At 34.0% G+C, this 23,025-nt stretch overlaps 1 protein-coding gene across 1 annotated transcript; it reads left to right on the top strand.

Annotated features, from left to right (window-relative positions):
* The first annotated feature begins 1,325 nt into the window (after positions 1-1,325).
* Positions 1,326-22,150, top strand: mapkapk5 (MAPK activated protein kinase 5). Its single transcript, XM_073839953.1, has 14 exons — positions 1,326-2,021; positions 5,391-5,464; positions 6,730-6,805; positions 8,254-8,351; positions 8,471-8,579; positions 10,302-10,391; positions 10,922-11,017; positions 12,691-12,771; positions 13,212-13,399; positions 15,213-15,333; positions 17,915-18,045; positions 18,195-18,310; positions 19,892-19,996; positions 21,471-22,150. The coding sequence occupies exons 1-14, from the start codon at positions 1,986-1,988 to the stop codon at positions 21,563-21,565; spliced, it is 1,416 nt and encodes a 471-aa protein (XP_073696054.1). The 5' UTR covers positions 1,326-1,985; the 3' UTR covers positions 21,566-22,150.
* Positions 22,151-23,025: the final 875 nt, after the last annotated feature.

Genomic DNA, 23,025 nt, shown 5'->3' with positions numbered 1-23,025 from the left:
CCCATCCCCTCAGATAGGGCACTATTTGAGCGGACAGCCATTTTTAGTGGTGAAACCAAAGTGGACGCTCTGGAGTCCACTCATTTAATCCCACAATGCACCGCAAGAACGAGTGTATAACTGATGTACACTCAATGGCTAGAGATAACCCATAATGCACTGTGAGAGTCGCACGCCAGTTGAATTCCCGCCTCTCACCAGAAGATGGCGACCGCAGCGGAATCATCCATCCGTTCATTTTACAACGCGTTCGTCCACGCCATAATACAGCGTACAACACAAGTACAAATTAGTTTTTAAATTGATTATTAAATTAACTAAGGTTAAAGTTAAAGACAAATCCTTTAAATTCAGTTAATTTTAAAAGTTAATTTTAATCCCTGGGTATACAGGAGAGGTGTCAGTGTATAGTTATAACGTAATACATGAAGTAACTGGCACTACTTATTGAAAAAGTAACTCAAAAATTTACAGATAATGTACTCACCCCCTTGTCATCCAAGATGTTCATGTCTTTCTTTCTTCAGTCGTAAGTAAATTGTTTTTTGTTGAAAACATTTCAGGATTTCTCTCCGTATAATAGACTTCTATGGTGCCCCCGAGTTTGAACTTTCAAAATGCAGCTTAATTACAGGCTCTAAATGATCCCAGCCAAGGAAGAAGTGTCTTATCTAGCAAAACAATCGGTTATTTTCTAAAAACATTTACAATTTATATACTTTTTAATCTCTAAACAGAGTACAAACAGAGCTAGACAAGACAAGCATTTGAGGTTAAAAAGTATATAAATTTTAATTTATTTTTAGAAAACAGCCAATAGTTTTTGCTAGATAAGACCCTTCCTCCTCAGCTGGGATCATTTAGAGCTCTTTGAAGCTGCATTTTGGAAGTTCAAACTCGGGGGCACCATAGAAGTCCATTATAAGGAGAGAAATCCTGAAATGTTTTCCTCAAAAAACATAATTTCCTTACGACTAAAGAAAGAAAGACATGAATATCTTGGATGACAAGGTGGTGAGTACATAATGTGTAAATTTTTGTTCTGAAAGTGAACTACTCCTTTAACAGTATATGCCTTACCTGGGAAAAGTAATCTAACCTCGCGTTACTTGTAATGCGTCACCACTGTTTATTTGCGGATCTAAATGTACTACTTTGGAAGTTTTAATGATAATTATTACATTTCTAATCGACCTAATGATTTGAAGCAAGACACAAAGCCCTCATTATTCCCATTGATGAGCGGCCTGACTGAGCTCCTCTGCATTAGGTGGCGGAATGCAGCGCATCGCTGCTAGCAGAATGTGGCGAATAATAAAGAAGAACAATCTCCCCAGCTTCGGATCAAAGGTAGCGCTAGCACCTTAGCAAACAAACCTAAGATAGTATTTGATCTCTGGTGCTTCCCAAAACACTGCTAATCGCTGAACGCTGGGTAGGCGAGCGAAAATCGTAGAATCAAAGAGATCGCGTCCGCATGTAATGCGATGAACGCGAGAATTAGCATCTGCTGTGAACGCGAGCCTCAGAGCTAGCCGCTGCTGCTGCCGATAACGGGCAGCCGACAAGCAATTACGCTTTCATTGTCCTTCATCTAGTTTGTTGCTTACTTGTCAAGAACAGCGTAAAGCTGTTGGCAAACAGCGGCTGGAGGGACAGTAACTTCCAAAGTGGCTAGTCTGCGCTAACGCTACTTTAGCATGAGAAATGCATGTGTAAGATGTTAGCCGAGCTCGTATAGCCTCAGAAACTCGCGTCTCTATTTCTTTCCCACTGAGTTTGACAGTCTTGCATTGAATGCCAGCTACGCATCCAGCAAGGAAAGGCGCTGGTGTTCCAAAGTTGATCGGACAGCATGGAAATTGTACATAAGAAGGCTTCTTAGCGCTTAGACCTCGTTTAACGTCAAGATTTAGGTAAGATCAGACCTGTACGAGCCTGTTGAAGCCAAAGAGTGAAGATCAGCGAGCGTCTCAGTCAACATCATGTCTGAGGACACCAGCGTGGACAGATTTATTAAGGTAAGCTGGCTAACTAAACAACAAAAGTCAATAGTTAAGCGACTAAGCTTGTGTTTACATTTCTGTAACTTCTCATATCATAACTTCCATGAAGTGACAACTATCTTAAAAACGTATGTCTGTGCATTATCCTACTATAAAAATGAGTTAAAAATATGATATGATTTTATCTGTGTATAACGTTACCTTAACGTGTCCTGTAATAAAAAAATCAGTTTTTGGTGCCAAAACAATTAGTTTAACGTTAGTAACAGGGCGAACATTGTGTTATATTACTGTGGAATATTACAGTATATTTAATAATGAAGTCATCCGAGGTCAATCTCACTATAATACATAAATGAGACACGTGATGGCGCCATTTGTTTTTAAATGAAAAGGGTTTTTAATAATTTGAATTTGTAACAAATAACGAGCTGGTGCAAATATATTAGAATTTGCTACAAAACAATGAATGAAATGAAGGTACACAGAGGGGGAAAAGTAAAAATGTGTAATAATACTGTTGACTACAGAGTAATAACAATGAATTTTGCTTGTAATTACACATAATTTACTGTAATTACTATAGTAAGTACATGTGACATATGTGACAATAACAAAGTGTTAAACAGGTCACTGTGTGTATTACAAAGAAAGAGCAAAAAACAAAACCGTAGCAGATTATGGGGCCATTATGAACAGACAAACTGTTTTGCCATTCATAATAAACACCATGATGACAAAAAAAATGCATTCAAAGTTGTGAACTGTACCTCTAAATAAAACTTTTACTAAGTCAAAAAAAATATAAAAATATATATATATATAAACACAATGATGTTGTAATGGTTTCTTTGTAATATACATGAAATCAGCAAAACATTTTCTCTGTGCAAAAGTAAAATTAGGCTTCAAAAGATCTCTCTCTGGTTTTGTGGATAATGCTATTTCCACAACAAACACAGGATTTTAACATTTCCCAAATAGACAGAGCCAGTGTTGCAACATAAGAAGTACAGGACGGTTTGTTCTGTAATATTATTAGGTTATTGAAACTGGTTTAAAAAAAACACGATATCGCAATATGAGATTTAATCTAAAAATAGATGATGAACACACCAAGAACATTCTAGTTGAATTTCTAAGAATTTAGATAAAAATAAAGTCCAGTTTGTGCAGTGGTTTGTTGAATGTTGTTCCAGTGATGACCAGAATTATTAGAACACCAGATAAAAATGGTTTTAGGTCAGTTATTTCTATCTTTTGCTGTAGTGTGTCAGTAGGAAATATCAGTTTACATTTCCAAACATTAATTTTGCCAATAATTGTAATAATCCAGTGAGATTTTTGTTTGCACAAGGAGTCTGACAACAGCCACACAGCAATCTGATCTGATCTGGTCATCGTCCAGTCCATCTGGAATGACATGAAGAAACAGAACAGAGACAGACTAAATCCAGAAGGACTGTGGCAATGTCTCCAAGATGCTGCAAAGTTACAGTACTGTTAAAAGTTTTAGGCATGTGTGTAAAAATGCTGTCAAAAATAATGTCACAAATAGATTTTCTTTATCAATAACTACTATTATGATTTCATTATTATCTAAATGAAATCAACATTTGGTGTGAGCATCCTTTGCGTTTAAAGCAGCTTTTGCCTTAGGTGCACTTGCACATAGTTTTTAAGTAGGTTGCAGACTCTTTGTGCGAAACAAAAATCTCCCTGGATTATTACAATTGATGGCAAAATGAATGTTTGGAAATGTAAACAGATATTTTCTACTGAGACACTACAGCAAAAGATAGAAATAACTGACCTAAAACCATGTTTAGCTGGTGAAAATACAAGTGTTCTAATAAATTTGGTTACCACTGTAAATCAACACATATAGTAATTACTATTACGTTACAATTTAGTAATTTTAAATTAAAGCCAAGACACCACAGGAGAATAACTAACAGATCTCACAATGCATTCTCCAGTTGATTAATCAGAATACATTAAGACAATTGCTAAGTATTGGAATAGATAGTGTAATAAACCCTTAAATATGTATTTGGGATGTTTTATGAATGACATAGAAAATCTCATAGTGCCTTAAAAAGGTGGTTTCAGCTGAATATTCCACTCAGAATATTGAAATATACAAGTTGCAAGTAGGCTTGCCACGATAGACGGTGTTGACGGTGTTACCGGTTTTAAGACGCAACACCGGTGACATCACTTTTCCACCGTGACACCGTCTCCACTTTTTTTTTTTTTTTAAGTATTCGTTTTTTTATTAAATATTTATTTGAATTGAATGGAAAATATTATTCTAAATAATTTACTTAAGACGAGAGCATGCAATATAATTAAAAACTGAACATAGCTACAATGCGTCATATTTCATTTATCACGTGAGGAGTTCGCGCTTACATATAATAAACAGCGTAAAAGTTAAGCATGTTTGGCCGAGCACGGGGCACTCCCCCTGCCCAGGGAGAGGGATGCTGAAAACAAGAGATGATGAAGGTAAGACTGCTTGGCTATTTAAAGGGATTCTCTTGTAGTGCTTGATACGGAGTGTGATTGCTGATGGTGAATTGGCCGTGTTAATTATCTGTGCGAGGAGTCGAATTTACAGAAAGAGAATGGCGGACGATTTAGTGTCCAAAAGCACCTGTTTGGCAATATTTTGGGTCCAAAGTTTTTTTTTTTTTTTTTTAGTTTCGTTGTCGTCCATTAAAACAATTGACGCCGAATTGCCAATTCCCGCAAAACTGAAAGTGAAAGTATAATACGCACGCATTTATAAGCTATTTAAAAGCAGAAAAAGAGCAAACCCCCACCCCCACGGTGATACCGGTATTACCGGTGTTGTCACGTGCCGATTAACCGGTGGGGAAATTTCCTCATCGTCACAACCCTAGTTGCAAGACAAAGCATGACTGATTTAAGTAAATGTTTTTTTTATCGTTAATTTTACCTGACGCAGTATAAGCATTTATGCTGACAACAGGAACAGTGAATGCTGAATTCAGTACAATAGCAGTACATTTGACTACACTGTCTGTAATTAAATTTTTCACCTACGTTTCAATTTAGTTGAAGTATTGAGTCTGACATTTCGTTTTAAATACATGTTCTTACTTCTGCATTTTGTGTTGACTTGTTGTGTCATAACTCTGAAAATTACTAGTCATAGATGCTGTAACCTTAGCCTTTAGATATGCTTTTAAGCTTTGTCAGTGTTATGCGTCTCATGATGCACAGTGCAGAACATTTCAAAACAGACCAAGTAATCAATTACAATTACATGTACAGTCGTTTTGCATACTGTTTTGGTCAAGCTGGTGAAGGAGTGAATCGAATAAAATGTGAATGCTCTGTATGTTCTTGTTATAGGAGACATCCATCCTGGAAGAGTATAACATCAACTGGACACAGAAGCTGGGAGCTGGGATCAGTGGTCCTGTGAGGTACAGTACGCTCTTATGACTATTAAATTATTACGGATTAATCTGTTCAGCAAGGTCTTTTCTCAGTCATTGTTGTATTGCATTGTGTTGCATGTTTTGAATACAACTAAACATTTAATATCATTTTTCCAAGACATATCAATGGGAGATATAGTCACAATTGATATGCATTCATTTTTTTTTTGTTAATTAGTCTGACATACTATTATAAAGTTAGAAAATCTCATTGTTTTGCATTACAAGCTGTCAAAATTTCAGCTTTCTTTTTGTCCATATGTGACCCTGGTAGCACAGATACTTATATATATATATATATGTATATATTTGTAGAAATAGCCAACAATACATTGTATGGGTCAAAATTATCGATTTTTCTTTTATGCCAAAAATCATTAGGATATTAAGTAAAGATCATGTTCCATGAAGATATTTTGTAAATTTCCTACCGTAAATATATCAAAACTTAATTTTTGATTAGTGATATGCATTGCTACTTTAAAGGCAATTTTTTTCCAATATTCTGATTTCTTTGCACCCTCAGATTCCAGATTTTCAAATAGTAGTATCTCGGCCAAACCATGCATCCGTGGAATGCATATTTATCAGCTTTCAGATGATGTATAATAATAAAAAAATAATAATATTATATGAGCCATTAAAACCTTATGTATCAAATATGTGACCTTGGACCACAAAACCAGTCTTAAGTCGCTGGGGTATATTTGTAGCAATAGCCAAAAATACATAGTATGGGTCAAAATTATTGATTTTTCTTTTATGCCAAAAATCATTAGGAAATTAAGTAAAGATCATGTTACATGAAGATTTTTTGTAAAATTCCTACTGTAAATATATCAAAATGTAATGTTTGATTAGTAAAATGCATTGTTAAGAACTTAATTTGGACAACTTTAAAGGTGATTTTCTCAGTATTTTGATTTTTTTGCACCCTCAGATTCCAGATTTTCAAATAGATGTATCTCGGACAAATATTGTCCTATACATAACAAACCATACATCAAAAGAAAGCTTATTTATTGAGCTTTCATATGATGTATACACAAAACCTTATGACTGTTTTGTGGTCCAGGGTCACATATGATACTCAACAAAGACACATATGCATACTTTTTTCAATACACTTTTCAATAAACCGTTCCATTTAAAACAATAGATATTTTTTCTATTATATTTCAGACTTTACAGAGTTAAAGTCAGTTGCTGAAGTGCATTCATATTGCAAATTGTTGTTATTTTTTCTCCAGGGTATGTGTGAGAAAGTCAACACAAGAACGATTTGCCCTAAAGATCTTGATCGACAGACCCAAAGCTCGCAATGAGGTAATGTGCGCTGTGTGCGTGGTTTGCTTTCTGTTATTTTAAATAGGGATGCTCCAAACCACCTTTCTCACTACCGATACCTGGGGTCCAGTATTGCCGATACCAATCCAATACCAGTGTAGTTTTTTCTTTTAAATCATATAATGGAAACACTGAATGATCTTCAGGACTCTACAAAGCATTTCCAACTGAAAACTACTTAGGAGCACCATGTGTGACTGACCTGATCAGCAATTTGTGTTTAAGCTGAGGGGAGCTTCATAGGTTTCTAGGTGTTTTTGCAACGTTGAGTAATGTATCACAGACATATCTCACCAATCCTTTCACAAAAGTGTAGACGGAGTGTAAATAAGCGATTGACTGTGCAGTGTAGAGAGCTTGATTGATTATATTGGAACTTGGTGAGACTGCGATGAACTAAGATAAGTGGCAGCTTTTTAATGATTTTTAAGGGAGTTTGTAAATGAGATACTGATTTAATACAACAGTTAAAAAACAAGAAGTTAATATTAAATTACTTACATTGCCTGACTATAACACTATTGCATGATTTTGCTCTATTTGGTCATCCAAAATGGTCTGAAACAAGTCACAACTGAGCCGCTGCGCATCTTCATTCAAACACAGCGTTGTTTTGTTTATGAATGAACAAGCATTTTTAAACGAATCTATTGAGTCAATAATTGAATTTCTCATTCATAAGGACACTTTATTTCTGAATGAATCATCTGTTTGAACAAATCAAATGAATGAATGATTCAGTAATGAAACCAGTGACTATTTAAATCTTTTAATATTTCTGTATTCAAAATATCTCAACATGAATTTATGAATTTGATTGCACTCATGCCATGCCTCATTAAATATGAAAATACACCTACAAACCACTTTTGTGTTCTTCTTCTAGTACAAATAAATTTTGTTAATACTAATTTCATTTGATTGGTAACTAATTCTTATTCTACTTGTTCTTATTCTGTTGTTTTAAATAGAAATTAAAAGATGGACATATTTTAATAACGTTGCCAAAAATGCCATTGTAAAGGTAAAACCAAAATCCCCCTGTAAATCACTTTAAGGAGTCAAAAATCACCTTGTAATGGGAAGGCAAATTTTTGATCAGATTTTTTTATTATTGATTAGAAGGTGCTCCTGAAATTTTTAATGTGCTCCTAAATTTTTGAAGTTCGGATGCTGAATGGAGAGTGACTGACTTCAATGTAAAAACCTTTATTGTGCTTTTTATTGCTTTTATGCTTTTTGTGTGGCTTAACAGTAATAAAATATTTGATCCAGCTAAGAGCCGATACCTGAAATGCGTATTGGATTGGTGCATCCATAATTTTAAGAGCATCTCTTTCATTTGGTGTTGTAGATTAATGAGTTCGAATGTCAGACTTCACAGAACGTCCGCCGTTTTAAATTCTCTGCTGTGTTTTTATTTGCAGGTTAGGCTTCATATGATGTGTGCCTGTCACCCCAACATTGTGAAAATAATGGAGGTGTATGCCAACAGTGTTCAGTTTCCTCACGAATCCAGTCCGAGGTAGTGGAGTTCAGCAGCACCAGTGCAAACAACATGTGCTGTACAAAGAAAACCTTTCTAATGCTTTAGCTACCGAAACATGTAAGGAATCTGCTGTTTTCTGTTCTTCTCTCTGACAGGGCAAGGTTACTGATTGTCATGGAAATGATGGAAGGTGGCGAGTTGTTCCACAGAATCAGCCAGCACAAGCACTTTACAGAGAAGATGGCCAGCCAGGTCACTAAACAGGTACAGCTCAGGTTTGTCTGGGTTGCATCAGAACAAATGAGTGCTTACACTACAAATGTGATGTGGTCAGATTCATTTCTGACTACCTCCTTATTTGGATTCAAGGATTAGGTCTGAATTCGCATTTAGCAATGATCGAGTGTGAACATATCACTCAAGATGAATCTTAATAGCAGGTGTAAGTGGAAAACGATTGGTTGTGATTAATCAGTTCAAAATAAAAGTTTGTTTACATGCTATGTGTGTGTACTGTGCATATGTATTATGTATATATAAATACACACACGTGTATGTTTTTAAAAAAAAATTGTGTAAACGCTGTCATTTATATTATATATAAAAAATATTTGACATATAAATCTAACATATTTTTCCTTCATATATACATATAAGTGTGTATATTTATATATACATAATAAATATACAGAGTACACACACAGTATAGTATGGTGAAATTTCATGCTTTTGAAAATGATTTTGATAGTTGCATTAAGTTTTTTTTTTTTAGTTAAAAATGAAGTTAACAAACACTACCAGTCAGAAGTTTTTGAACAGTAAGATTTTTCTTAGTTTTTTTTTTAACTCACCAAGCCTGCATTGATTTGATCCAAAGTTTAGAAAGAACTGTATAATTTTGAAATATTTTTGCTATTTAAAATAACTGTTTTCTGTTTGAATATATTTTAAAATGTAATTTATTTCTGTGATTTCAAAGCTGAGTTTTTAGCATCATTACTCCAGTCTTCAGTGTCACATGATCCTTCAGAAATCATCCTAATATCCTGATTTGCTGCTCAAAAAACATTTATGTTGAAAACAGCTGAGTAGAATATTTTCAGGTTTCTTTGAAGAATATAAAGTTCAGAAGAACAGCATTTATCTGAAATAGAAATCTTTTGTAACATTATAAATGGTTTAATCATCACTTTTGATCAATTTAAAGCATTCTTGCTAAATAAAAACAAGTATTAATTTCTGTAATATTTGTAATAACTTTTAAATGGTATAGTGTATAATGTTACAAAAGCTTTTTATTTCAGATAAATGCTGAACTTTGGATCTTTCTATTCATTAAAAAATCCTGAAAAAAATGTACTCAACTGTTTTAAATATTGATAATAATAATAATAATAATGTTTCTTCAATAGCAAATCAGCATATTAGAACGATTTCTGAAGGATCATGTGACACTGAAGACTGGAGTAATGATGCTGAAAATATAGCTTTGATCAAAGGAATAAATTACATTTTAACACATATTCAAATATAGACCATGTTTTTTTAATACAGTAAAAATATTTCGAATTTGTTCGGTTTTTGCTGTATTTTGGATCAAATGAATGCAAGCTTGGTGAGCAGAAGAGACTTCTTTAAAAAACATTAAAAATCTTTTGACTTGTAGAGTACTTGTGGACTTATTCTGATTAATATATCTGTTAATAAAATATTTTGTTTTAATTTGAAATGAATGATAGCAAAACTATGCAATGCTTGACACACATTAAAATAAAACATAAGCCCTTTAAACAACTCATGTTAATACACTATTACAAATAGTCTGTATTCGTTTTTAGTAGATGTATTGAATTTATAATAAGTTGAAAAGTAATGTAAACATCAAAACTATACCGGGGATTTAAAAGGCAACGCAATTGTAGAAATTACCCATGTAGTATATACATATAAGTAGTTTGAATAAACTTTGATCATTCTTTTTTACAGATAAGCCTTGCATTACAACACTGTCATTCATTAAATATTGCACATCGAGACCTGAAACCAGAGAACCTGCTCTTCAAGGACAATTCACTGGTGAGATCTGACACCTGAATTATATTTATTCCATTCATTACAATGCAAATAAGGTGTTAGATCAGGAATAGCCTTGGTCAGTTGTGGTCCAGATCTCCCATAATGCTTTAAAAAAAAAATACAAATGCTATGTATTAAATGCATATTTAATATCAAGTCAAGTCACCTTTATTTATGTGGCGCTTTTAACAATACAGGTTGTGTCAAAGCAACTCACAGTATTAAACAGCACAACAGTGTTTCCTTAATGCAGTATTGTAAACAATCAATTTTCAGTTGAAGTGTTTGTAACACATAATTATTGCTTTCTACTGTAATGATGCATTATACAATATTATATGGTTGGTCAAAACTGAAAGATGTTGATAAAGATAACTCTACATGTAACGCATTCCAGAATACATGTATTGTTTTAAAAATTCTAAATTATCTCCAACTTTAGAGTCTTTCTGAATGAAGCAAGTGTTATGTCAGAAATCAGTATTGACATAGTTATATTTTGAATCATGTTTTGTCTATGCTCCATCCAGGATGCTCCTGTAAAACTGTGTGATTTTGGTTTTGCCAAAATCGACCAAGGTGATTTAATGACCCCACAGTTCACTCCATACTATGTAGCACCGCAGGTAAGACCTCACTGACTATTTAGAGATGATTGTTTATAAAGGCATAGTTCCCTCAGAAATGAAAATGTGATGTTTATCTGCTTACCCCAGGGCATCCAAGATGTAGGTGACTTTGTTTCTTCAGTAGAACACAAACGAAGATTTTAAACTCAAACTGTTGCAGTCTGATAGTCATATAATGGCAGTCAATGGTTACCAAATTTTTGAGAGTCAAAAAAACATACACAGACAAACCCGAATTAAACCCTGCGGCTCGTGACGATACATTGAGGTCTTAAGACACATAACGGTCAGTCTGTGCAAGAAACTGAACAGTATTTATATTATTATTTACCTCTGATCCACCGCAACGTTAAACAGTTTTTTGCACAGACCGATCGTTTTGTGTGTTAAGACCTCAATGTATCGTCACAAGCCACAGGGTTTAATTCGGTTTTGTCTGTGTATGTTTTTTACTCTTAAAGATTTGGTAACCATTGACTGCCATTATATGACTATCAGACTGCAACGGTTTGAGTTAAAAATCTTCGTTTGTGTTCTACTGAAGAAACAAAGTCACCTACAATTTTGATTGCCTTGGGGGTAAGCAGATAAACATCACATTTTCATTTTTGGGTGAACTATCCCTTTAATTCTTTATATCATGAAAAATAAAATTTTATTTTCTTGGTAATAAAGCGACAAAACAACAGAACTAAACTTTTAATCAATTTAGTTAATAAATGTCTTGAACTGAATAGTCAAGCTCAAGGAAAAGCCAACAAGTGTCCATGGTCATGGTGCTCCATCGATTATTCTAGTTCTGGGAAATAATGATAAAATGATGAAAATTATAAAAATTACTATGCGTTTCCAAACTTTTAGACTGGTAGTGTGATATGGCCCCTTTAAGGGGAGACACTGCAGGCAAAAACAGTTTTTTCATGCCCCTGTCAAGTTTGAGATTTTGGTGTTTCATAAAGTGTTTTTTCAGACTAGTGGAAAGAAAACACCCAAAAGACACTGTTAAGTGTTTCTTTTATAGCACTTTATCTATTTGAGTCAATAGATTTCAACTGCAATCCATATTTTAAAGGACGTTTTCTCAAAATTAGTTTTTTCTTCTACGCTGAGCCATAAATCTCCACTTCAGTAGCACTTACACACAGTCTATTAATGAAGGTTTTCACAGAGGGAATTGTTCATATATAATTTGCTTGATTTTATACAACATTTTATTCCCCCAAAAATGCTAAAAAAAATTCATTGTTTTTAATTCAAAGTTTTTTTCTGAATTATGGCGTGACAAAATGAGATACCCAAAATTTCTTCTGTCTGTAAAAACATTTGACAGTAATATGTCAAAAGAATTCAACAAGAATTTTTAATTTAAAAAAATGCATTAAATAATGCCTTTATTTGCATATTTAAACCTAACATTTTAGAAAACTTGTAATACAAAAAATGTTTGCAATTCTCAATGTAATCAATTAACTGGCAAATTTTTGTACTCTATTCAAAAAAGATATGTGGTCCTTTTTTTGGTCCTTTTTGCAATGTTTATTTTGTTCCTCTTGGGGTTGTGATGATGTTAAATGAAAACATGCATCTTGCCAGTAACACATGAAATCTTTGATCAATCCAAAACTTTTTTTAATGTGATTAATGTGACAAATGTGAACTCTCTTCAATAGGTGCTGGAGGCACAAAGACGCCACCAGAAAGAGAAGTCTGGAATCATACCTACCTCACCCACACCGTACACATACAGCAAGGTAAACCTTATGTTACTTAGTGTTATGGCATGTCCTTTTGAACAAAATCCATCCTGTTGTCATCTATTTGTCATTTTCACAGTGCAAATATTCAATTTCTTATTCTTCTTCTACGGTCACAAGAATAAGTTTTTGAACCCTTTGAAAATATTTGCATTTATTACTCATACATTTTGGTCTGTATGCATGAAAGGGACTTGATTTTCCCTTTCAATCTCTGCAATAATTAATACTTTTGGACGGACAGAAATATACACACATTGAATTTTTTCCAACTGTAGTTAACCCAAGTCGTCCTCCAAAAAGGCATAAGTTCTCCCAAAAGTTCATGCTTTTGGAATGCAGTTTCATTTTCAGCCTTGTCACAAGACGTCCGGACTGAAGGCTAACTGGGAAGTCAATGCATTCCTTCTTTCTTCCTTTTCTTTTCCAATCTTCAGAGCTGTGACCTATGGTCTTTGGGGGTGATCGTCTACGTCATGCTCTGCGGATATCCTCCGTTTTACTCCAAACACCACAGCCGCACCATCCCAAAAGACATGCGCAAAAAAATCATGACTGGCACCTTTGACTTCCCAGAGGAGGAGTGGAGTCAGATATCTGAAATGGCCAAGGACATTGTCCGCAAGTGAGTTTCTTTCCATTTACTTTCTTTTTAAGCCAAACATACTTACTTTCTTGTATTGCCATGTATTGATTGTGTCTTTATCAGCCCCTTGATGTGTTTCGTAAAAGTTGTGAAACATTACAGAAGTTGAAAAATGTACAGATAATGTACTCGCCCCCTTGTCATCCTAGATGTTCATGTCTTTCTTTCTTTCTGTCTTTCTTTCTTTCTTCAGTCATAAAGAAATTGTTTTTTGAGGAAAACATTTTAACAATGCATTTTAAATGTGGCTTCAAATGATCCCGAATGCAGTTGTAAATGATCCCAGCCGAGGAAGAAGGGTCTTGTCTACCGTAACAATCGGTTATTATTATTTTTTTATTTATTTTTCATTAAAAGGTATATACTTTTTAACCTCAAATGCTCATCTTGTCTTGCTCTGCTTGAACTCTGTTTTTTTCCGGTTTAAGGGGAGACACTGCTGTCAAAAACACAGTTTTTTCATGCACCTATCAAGTTTGAAATTTTGGGCTTTTTAGAAAGAGGTTTTTTTTTTTCAGACTAGTGGGGAAAAAACATCCAAAAGACACTGTTAAGTGTTTCTTTTACAGCACTTTATCTATTTGTGTCAATAGATTTCAATTACAATCCATAATTTAAAGGCTGTTTTCTCAAAAGGAGTTTTTCATCCTACACTGAGCCATAAATCTCCATGTCAGTAGCACTTACACACACCAAACTTTACATTTTTATTCTTGTCTATATACTGAAGTTTTTTACAGAGGGATTTGTTCATATATAATTTGCTTGAGTTTATACATTTTATTTCCAAAAAAGTGTAAAAAAAATATTGTTTTCTGCCTTTTCTAAGTATTTAGACTTCTTTCTGCAAAAACATTTGACTCTAATATGTCAAAAAAATTAAGCGAGAATTTTAAAACTGACTCATCCAGTGTTTAGATTTTTGTTCTAGAAATGTACGCAAATTAGCGCATATTTCATTAAATAATGCCTCATTTGCACATTAAAACCTAACATTTTTAGAAAACTTGTAATACAAAAAATGTTTGCAATTATCAATGTAATCAATCAACTGGGTAATTAAGGGGATAACTATTAGTTAATTTTTTTACCCTATTCACAAGCAGTGTCTCGCCTTAAAACAGTTAGGGTATGTCAAAAAACTCCTATCTTATTTTCTCCCTCAGCTTCAAAAATCATTTCAAAATCATCCTACATCGCTGCAGAAGTACTGACCCAGTGTTTGCAAAGTGAACATGTAAAGAAGGTCAAACACCCTTAACAAAAAAGGTAAAACGACGATGTAGTATTTTGAAGTTGAGGGAGAAAATGAAATGGAAAAAACGGAGTTCAGGCAGAGCAAGACAAGACGAGCGTTTGAGGTTATAAATTGTAATTAAAAAAAAAAATAAAAATAAATAAATAAAAACCTTCCTCGGCTGGGATCATTTGAAGCCACGTTTTGGAAGTTTAAAATCCTGAAATGTTTTCCTCAAAAACCATAATTTCTTTACAACTGAAGAAAGACAGACATGAACATCTCGGATGACAAAGGGCTGGATCGATTATTTGTAAATTTTTGTTCTCTTTTAAGCTGAGTTTTAAAATCTTTGTTGCCAGGTTTGACGTAATTTGCTCTAGTTTAGAGTTCACATTTTACATTTATGCATTTAGCAGACACTTTTATTCAAAGCACCTAAGATTGACAACTATTAACCACCGTTAACCGACTAGTAAAAAATACTATGTAAATTTAGTGTAAACCAATGCATTTGTTGCTCAGATCTAACATAGAGTATTTTGTCACATTAAGGCTACTTAAAGTAAAGCCGGAGGAGAGACTAACCATAGAGGGAGTGTTAGCTCATCCCTGGCTCAACTGCACTGAGGCGCTGGACAATGTGCTTCCCTCAGCTCAAATGATGATGGACAAGGTGAGCTCCAACCACAGACAATCCTGCCAGTGTTTAATGCACTCATTGCAGAGTTTATACTGTTTCAGTACTGTTTAGTGGAACTTCAGCATCTTATCTTTGGCTTTGGTGCGAGTTGAAGCTACACTATGTTACTTTTGGCAAGCAGCGGCATCATATACTGGGTAAAATGGACATCAATTGTCTTGTACAGAAGCTAGAAAATGAGCTGCTCAGCGACATCTATTGATATTTCTTTATATTTGTCGTCTTTGACTACTTTGTGAAAGCAATGGTGTTTCCACCCAGTGGATGTGCCAGTTACTGCAAACTATTTCAGACACATGAGTAGATGATGCACTCAGACACACAAATGTCTGTGTATCAAGAAAAGTGATGATACTAAATCCCATTACACAGACCATTTTTTTGCATTGCACAAAATACAAACTGTCACTCAATATATGTGGTGCACTTCTAGTGACATTTGATTCTGTTGCAATAGACTTCCAGGTCATTTCTGCTTTGTTCTAACTATAGAGCATAGGTATTTTTGCCTCACTTAAATAATGCTCAACAATACTGAAATCCATTTCAAGCCTGTCATTGCCTTAGTCATTTGCTGTGCCTATTGAGAATTTTGTCAAAGCTTTGGTATTTGCTTGATTTGTTTCCCCCCCCCCCCCCCCCCCACAGCTGAATGCTGTGAAGTAGGGATGCACCGATACGAATCGGCTGATCATGCTTGCGCGTTTTGTCAGTAAAGCCGGTTCTGTAATCAGCGGTAAATGCCATCAGGTGCGTGATTTCACGTTGAGCCGTATATACTACACACAGCCGTTGTTTACCGACGAGCTGTGCAAATCAATGTTCATTATCAGTGTGAATGTGCGCAGCTCATCAGTGAACAACGGCTGTGTGTAGTATATACGGCTCAACGTGAAATCACGCACCTGATGGAATTTACCGCTGATTACAGAACTGGCTTTACTGACAAAACGCGCAAGTGATCAGCCGATAAGGATCGGTGCATCCCTACTGTGAAGGGAGTGGAAGTGTGTAATATGTTTGTGCATGTAACTGGTATTTTCTAAATATTTTATTTTTTATTGTGCCAGGATTTCATATTTATATTTATATAGTGCTTTAACAATACAGATTGTTTCAAAGTAGATTAATATAAGGGACATTCTACAGAATTGGTGCAAAATACAAATACAAGCATTTAAGTATTCAAATCTTAGATGTTTACTAAGATCCTTCTTTTATGTATTGAAACCTACAATAATATTTAAAATATCCGTAAGCATATATAAAATCATCATTTATTGGGTACTTTCAATTGGGAGATAGCTGTCCCGTACCCTAACCCCTAAATTTTGACTTATGAAAATATCTAAATAATTTCAGTTTTTTTTTCGATTTTTTTTTTAAAGTGAAGTAAAAAAATATATATATATATATATATATATATTTTTTTTTTTGTAAATTCTGAAACTTTTTATGAAACACTGTAAAGTGTCCCACTTTTTTTCTGCAATTAAGCACACCTTTTTTTTTTTTTTTTTTTTTTTTTAGTTATTACATAACATTTAGTTTTTATGTGTGTACCACTAAAATTGTCACAAAACAGTCATGACTGAAACGTTGAATCTGTTTTATTTTTTGGTGTTATTGAATTATTTGTTGTTTTTATCGTTTCAGTAGGGACAAAAGGGACAAAAAACACAATTCTCATATTCAGGGGAAATAAACAATTTTAGTATGTTTTAGTAGTGTTTTAGTATGCAAGTTAAAATTCTGTAATGTGATGTGGTCGCTACTAAAGCATTACTGTCACTACCGAAACATGGGATGTTTTGTCAAAAATAAAGTGTACTGAATTATCAACTAAGATGTTATGATAGTGTTCAGTTCAATGTAAATATTTAGACTAATTAATCCTTAACTTTGAAATCAGTATGCTCAACTTTTTTTTCGAAGAAAATTAGATTTAAAATAAAACATCTTATAAATTACTTAAAAATGTAATTGTTATTGATTTACCTCTGAAAAATCCTTAATATAATAGCAAAAATACATATTTACGATGTAAATCTTAATAGGTCAATAACCCTTCTAATTAAATTTCTATATTACTGTGTTTCAGTAGTGACAACTTTGGGAAGAGGACAAATATTTCAAAACTTTCTGAAAACACAAAATGAGAATTAACTGCACAATTACTAGAAACCTTGAATATTATAAAATTTGCATACATACAAATATGTTTCCAAGCATGTCTTTGAAACAATTCTGTAGAATGGTTTATAAATAAACAGCAAAATACCACTGATAATGATGCAAAATTAAAAGATTATGAAAAGTTGGTTTAGTTCAAGTGTCATTGTCAGTGCACTTCAACAAATTCATTATTATATATCAATTTAGATTTAATCCAGTACAAGTTTTAGTGTTACAAAGCTTGCACAAAGAAACATAAAATGTGCCCCACGGTGCAGCATGTGTAAAAATATGAAACCACTTCTTTATAAACACTGTTGCTGTATGTGCATAATAAAAGTAAAACAAAAAATTCTATATTGTTATATTGTTCATTCAGGCAGTTGTGGCTGGAATCCAACAGGCCCATGCTGAACAGCTGGCCACCATGAGGATCCAGGACCTCAATCTCAGTCTGAAGCCGCTCAACTCGGTCAACAACCCTATTTTGAGAAAGAGAAAGCTGCTTGGGTGAGTCTCCTCCCTTTGATTTTCAGCTTTTCAGTTAATTGACAATATTGTGCTCCTTGGTACTTATTTGACAGTGGTTTACCTGCTGGGGAAGCCTATTGTTAACAGAATGCACTTATGGATGTGTGTTGGATTTCTGCCTCTTGCAGCACCAAACCCAGCGATGAACTTTTCATCAATGATCCAGAAAACGAGACGGAGGACACCAACGTGGCTCTGGAAAAATTACGGGATGTAATCGCACAGTGTATCTTACCGCAGGCTGGTACGTATAGTAGGGGTGTGAGAAAAAAAATTGATTCTCAGATGCATCGCAATTCTCTCTTTAATGATTATGAATCGATTCTAAATTTTTCAAAATCGATTCTGTGCGCGCTAGAGACGCGGCGGGCTTCATTGCACAGAATTTGCACTGAGACACGTGTGCATTGCTTGACACTGTGTGCTTCCACTCGCCCTGTTTTACTACTTTCATCATAAATGCTTTCATTTATGATCAAACATTTAGGTGAGATAAATCTGTGTTCTTGAAAAATGTCTAAAAGAAGCTCTGCTCCACCCCTCAAATAAAAAAAACTGATCAAATGCCTAAAAATCCTGATTGGGGTTTCACTATAAATTATTCTACATGATAAAAAGAAGGCTTTAACCTCTTAAGCTCTTTGGCATATTTTGGATATTGGCATACCTGAATTTAAAACAGTCCCCCAATCACATACATTGGAGTAACTTTATAAAAATGGTCTTATTTCATAGAAAATACCCTAAATTTTAACACATGGGTGGAATAAATTAAAAAAATGTTATTGTATTTTTTTCATAATTTTATGATGAACAGAAAAAAAATCAAATTCCAAACTGTTTGGCACATTGTCCTCCAAAAAGGTTCTTTTGATTTCACTCGGTGCCAGGTAAAATTAGGGCTGTGCAATTAATTGAAATTCAGTTTCGATTTCGATTTCTGCTTCAAACGATCATGAAAATGCAGAAATCGAGATGAAACGATTATTGCGCCCCATTCTGCCCCCATACTAGCGGTGCGCTTTTGCTCCTCAATAAAAGCTTAATTTCACATGCAAATCAGCTAAATCATAAAACGGGACGTGCTTGATTTATTAATGTTTCTTTGATGTTTTAAAGCTGTTCTGTGTATGCGCTCAGAGACGGAGCAGAACACAGACATGTAAAGTTATCTTTTAGCTCAAGGTGCGCGCCTAAACGGTCAAATACACAAAAATATTCATGTAAACCCTGGTCAGTTATGTCTTAAATGATCATAAACGATTGAGAATTAAAATGCATGTGTAACAGTATGTTGGGTCCGTGTGGCAAATAATATTCCTTCTGCCGTCTCTGTGCTTAATTTAATAAAACATAAAAATACAAAGAGAAAAGTCACTCACTGCTCTTGAATGAAGGAGTTTTGTAGTTTTAGTAAGAAACAAAGCATGTTTACAGTTTCATTTAATTTATTTAAATTTTTTAATAAACACTTTTTTATTTGTATCTTTTTTTCTGCATAATCGTGTTAAATAATCGTGATTACAACATTGACTAAAATAATCGTGAGTATGATTTTTGCCAAAATCAAGCAGCCCTAGGTAAAATCCTGATCGGAGCAGCCCTAATCGACACTAGTCATATTTACCACAGCAGTCTGGAAATGCAGTTTTATGGAATCACACACATATTGTGAACAGCCTAAAACGGCAATAAACTATTCCAGAAATGCTTGTTTTGGATGTGTAGCCTTCATAAAAAATTACGAAATGCATTTGACCATCTAAACTATAGTCATGTAGGCATTACTTCATCAACTTGTGAAATCTTTTTGTTGTTTTTACAGGTGACAATGAAGATGAGAAGCTTAATGAAGTTATGCATGAAGCATGGCGATTCAATCGCGATTGCAAGCTTCTTCGAGATGGATTGCAAGGGTTAAGTTGGGATGGTACGTCTTATTTTACTGAGGTTGATAGTAGAATGACATCCAACTTTTTATGTCTGAATCTATGAATTTGAGGTGAGAGCAAATGCTCAAATGCTTTAAAAAAGATAAAGATTGACGCTTGTTATTTGAATCCATGGATTTTTAATTAGTTATAATAACCAGTGTTGGGACATTACAAGTAACACAAGTTACGTAATAATGTTACTTTTTTCAAGTAACCAGTAAAGTAACGCATTACTTTTTAACTGACGAGAAAATATGAGTTACTTTTTCAAATAAGTAACGGCAGTTACTTTTTCCCCCATTTAATGAAAAGCTCTCCTATGTTGAGTAAGATGCTACTTTAGTTCTAGAATAAATGTGAACATGCATTAATTCAGATACAGTGTTCCTCAAAATAAATAAAAACTGTGAAATTCAATGCAAACCTGCAATAATTATATATGTTAAATAATACAAATATCCTTTATGTATTTAATGTCATTTTATTAACCGATGTCTTTGATGTTGACCTTCGATGATCCAATTCATCCGTACTAATAAGCAAAAATTACTCAAGATAATCTAACATTTGTTTGCCTTTTTTATTATTGCTGAAGAGTTGACTTTTTTCTTCTGTGGTCTACTGTACAGACGTCAATTTACTTTTCTCTAAGCCTGAGGCTTTTGGTGTAAAAATGCTTTTACATTTGCCAAAAAATAGAACTTTTTATATTAAAAACAAACAAGCAAACCCTGCCCAGATTTAAAAAGTAACGCAAAAGTAACGTAACGCATTACTTTCCATAAAAAGTAACTAAGTAACGTAATTAGTTCCTTTTTTTAGGGAGTAACTCAATATTGCAATGCATTACTTTTAAAAGTAACTTTCCCCAACACTGATAACTTCAGATGGTATCATTACTGTATTTTATGTTGGTTATATATTTTTATATGTCATAATGCTTTTGGCCTTGACTCTTTCATGACAGGATGGACATAAAATTAAGACTAGAATTGCATTTCATGAAGGAAATACTAGTTGCATAGAAGCAAAACGACAGGGTTACAGTTTCAGGTTGGTTCTGTGTAAATGAAACACAGCATCAGTGCTTTAGCTCAAAATCTCAATTACATTTCTTTACGATTTTAAGTGCTACAGTTGGTTACTTGTGATTGAAATATTTTAACTTTTAAAGTGAACAAAGATGAAAACAGGACAATTGCCAAACCCATACTTGGCAATAAGGAAAGTAAGTAGCAGAAGGATTTCGAGTTAAATTAAATGATTTTCAACTGTAAAGAACCTTTTCTGCATTTGAAAGGTTCCAAGGATGTTCAAGAATCTTCATAGAACCATTGATGCTAATAAGAACCTTTATTTTGAAAAAGTTGTTTCACACTATCACGGGAAAAAGACAAGCTGTAAGTATTGAAAACGTTATTGCATCATTTTGATCACGTATATCAACCTGGTGTTTTTCTTTCTTCACAGGTAGATCATTTTCAGACAGAGTCGATCGCTTAAAGCTGGCTGAAATCGTCAAACAGGCCATTGAAGAAAAGACTAATTTACAGGACTCCCAATAGCAAGTGCTGAAATTTTAATCCCTTTTGTACCGTTCATTATAATTGTCATTAGGCATATGATTGCAGAACATGTTTTTGTATTAAATTGCAGGCCTTTTTCCATGGTCATGCTGTAGTCTGTTGTAAATCTCTAGCTGAAACCAAGTTGTTGTTGGTATGATTTGTTTTCACTACAGACTGCAGTAAAGAAACGTGTTTTAAAGAAATCGCAGCGTTTTCATTTCTGAAAATAACGCCAAATAGGTGGGAAATATCTATATTAGATGACACTTTGTAATTCCTCAGCTCAGTTTGTTGAACTGAATCAAAACATGCTGTCACTTAATTAAAAGCAGTTCATTTTATGCATTAAAAATAGCTGTATACTATAGTAATGCACAGACAGAAGTATATATAAATGGATGAGTTAATCTTAATCCTGAAATGTTTACCTGTTGACTGTTAGGTGGCGCTACCAGCAAATTCATGCTGTATTTTCAGAGTATGCTTAAAGAAGATCACAACATGCTGTAGGAATAAAATAACCTTTTGTAAATCTGAATGAGATCACACTCTTTATGATAAAAGGATTTGTGTTTGTTTGTACATTCTGGGTTGTTTTTGTATTCTTTTTTTTAAAACCCGTATAAAATTCTATCCATTTTTATCTTGACTGTACCTGTGGAGTCTCTGTGACTCCAGATGGCTGTTTGACTGAAACTAAAATGTGAAGAAACTTTATCTGTATTATACAGTACATCAGAAAGACTGTTTGTTATTAACTGATATTGAAGTTTAGCTCCAACCCTAATCAAACACACCTAAACAAGCTAATCAAGGTCTTCAGGATTGCTAAAAAAGTTACAGGCAGGTGAGTTTGATAAAGGTTAAAGCTGCAGGAAAGTGACTTACAGAGGGTAAGAGTTGAGAACACTTATAAATAAAGGTTCTTCTTCACATCAATGGTTCTATGAAGATTCATGAACATCCATGCAACCTTTCAAATGCAGAAAAGGTTCTTTAGATTTTTTTAAATGTTCTTCAAAATGGTTATTTTAGGAACTGCAATGCATTGCTTCTGAAAGGCAGCACTAAATGGACAATTGAGAGACTCAAACACAGCTATTTTACATTCACTGATGCTCCAGAAGGAAATACAATGCATCTTAATGCATTGTATTTCCTCCTGGAGCATCAGTAAATGTTAAATAGTTGTTTGAGTCCCTCAATTGTCCTTAGTGTGAAAAGATGGATTTCAAAATGATAGTCACTGCTGGAAAGGGTTCAAATTTGCAAAAGACACTGGAAAACTGAAGAATCTGCATAACCTGAAGGATTTTTCTGAGGAACAGTGCTCAGTTTAACTGTTCAGAACAAACAAGGGACTCATGAGCAACCATCGCAAAACTAAAAACAGTTGTAGATCATCCAGGTAACCACACACAAAATTAAGAACCAAGGGTCTTGTGGACTGTATGTTA

The sequence above is a fragment of the Garra rufa genome, chromosome 5, assembly GCF_049309525.1.
Source record: "Garra rufa chromosome 5, GarRuf1.0, whole genome shotgun sequence".
Taxonomy (NCBI): domain Eukaryota; kingdom Metazoa; phylum Chordata; class Actinopteri; order Cypriniformes; family Cyprinidae; genus Garra; species Garra rufa.
Note: the sequence above shows the minus strand (reverse complement) of the source record. Positions and strands in the feature narration are given on the sequence as shown.

What these genes read in the sequence shown, in the direction of transcription:
- mapkapk5 (XM_073839953.1), top strand. Translation starts at nt 1,986, where the DNA reads ATGTCTGAGGACACCAGCGTGGACAGATTTATTAAG. An exon ending in GTGTATCTTACCGCAGGCTG is followed by an intron (nt 18,311 to 19,891) that starts GTACGTATAGTA and finishes TTGTTTTTACAG; the next exon opens with GTGACAATGAAGATGAGAAG. An exon ending in GCAAGGGTTAAGTTGGGATG is followed by an intron (nt 19,997 to 21,470) that starts GTACGTCTTATT and finishes CTTTCTTCACAG; the next exon opens with GTAGATCATTTTCAGACAGA.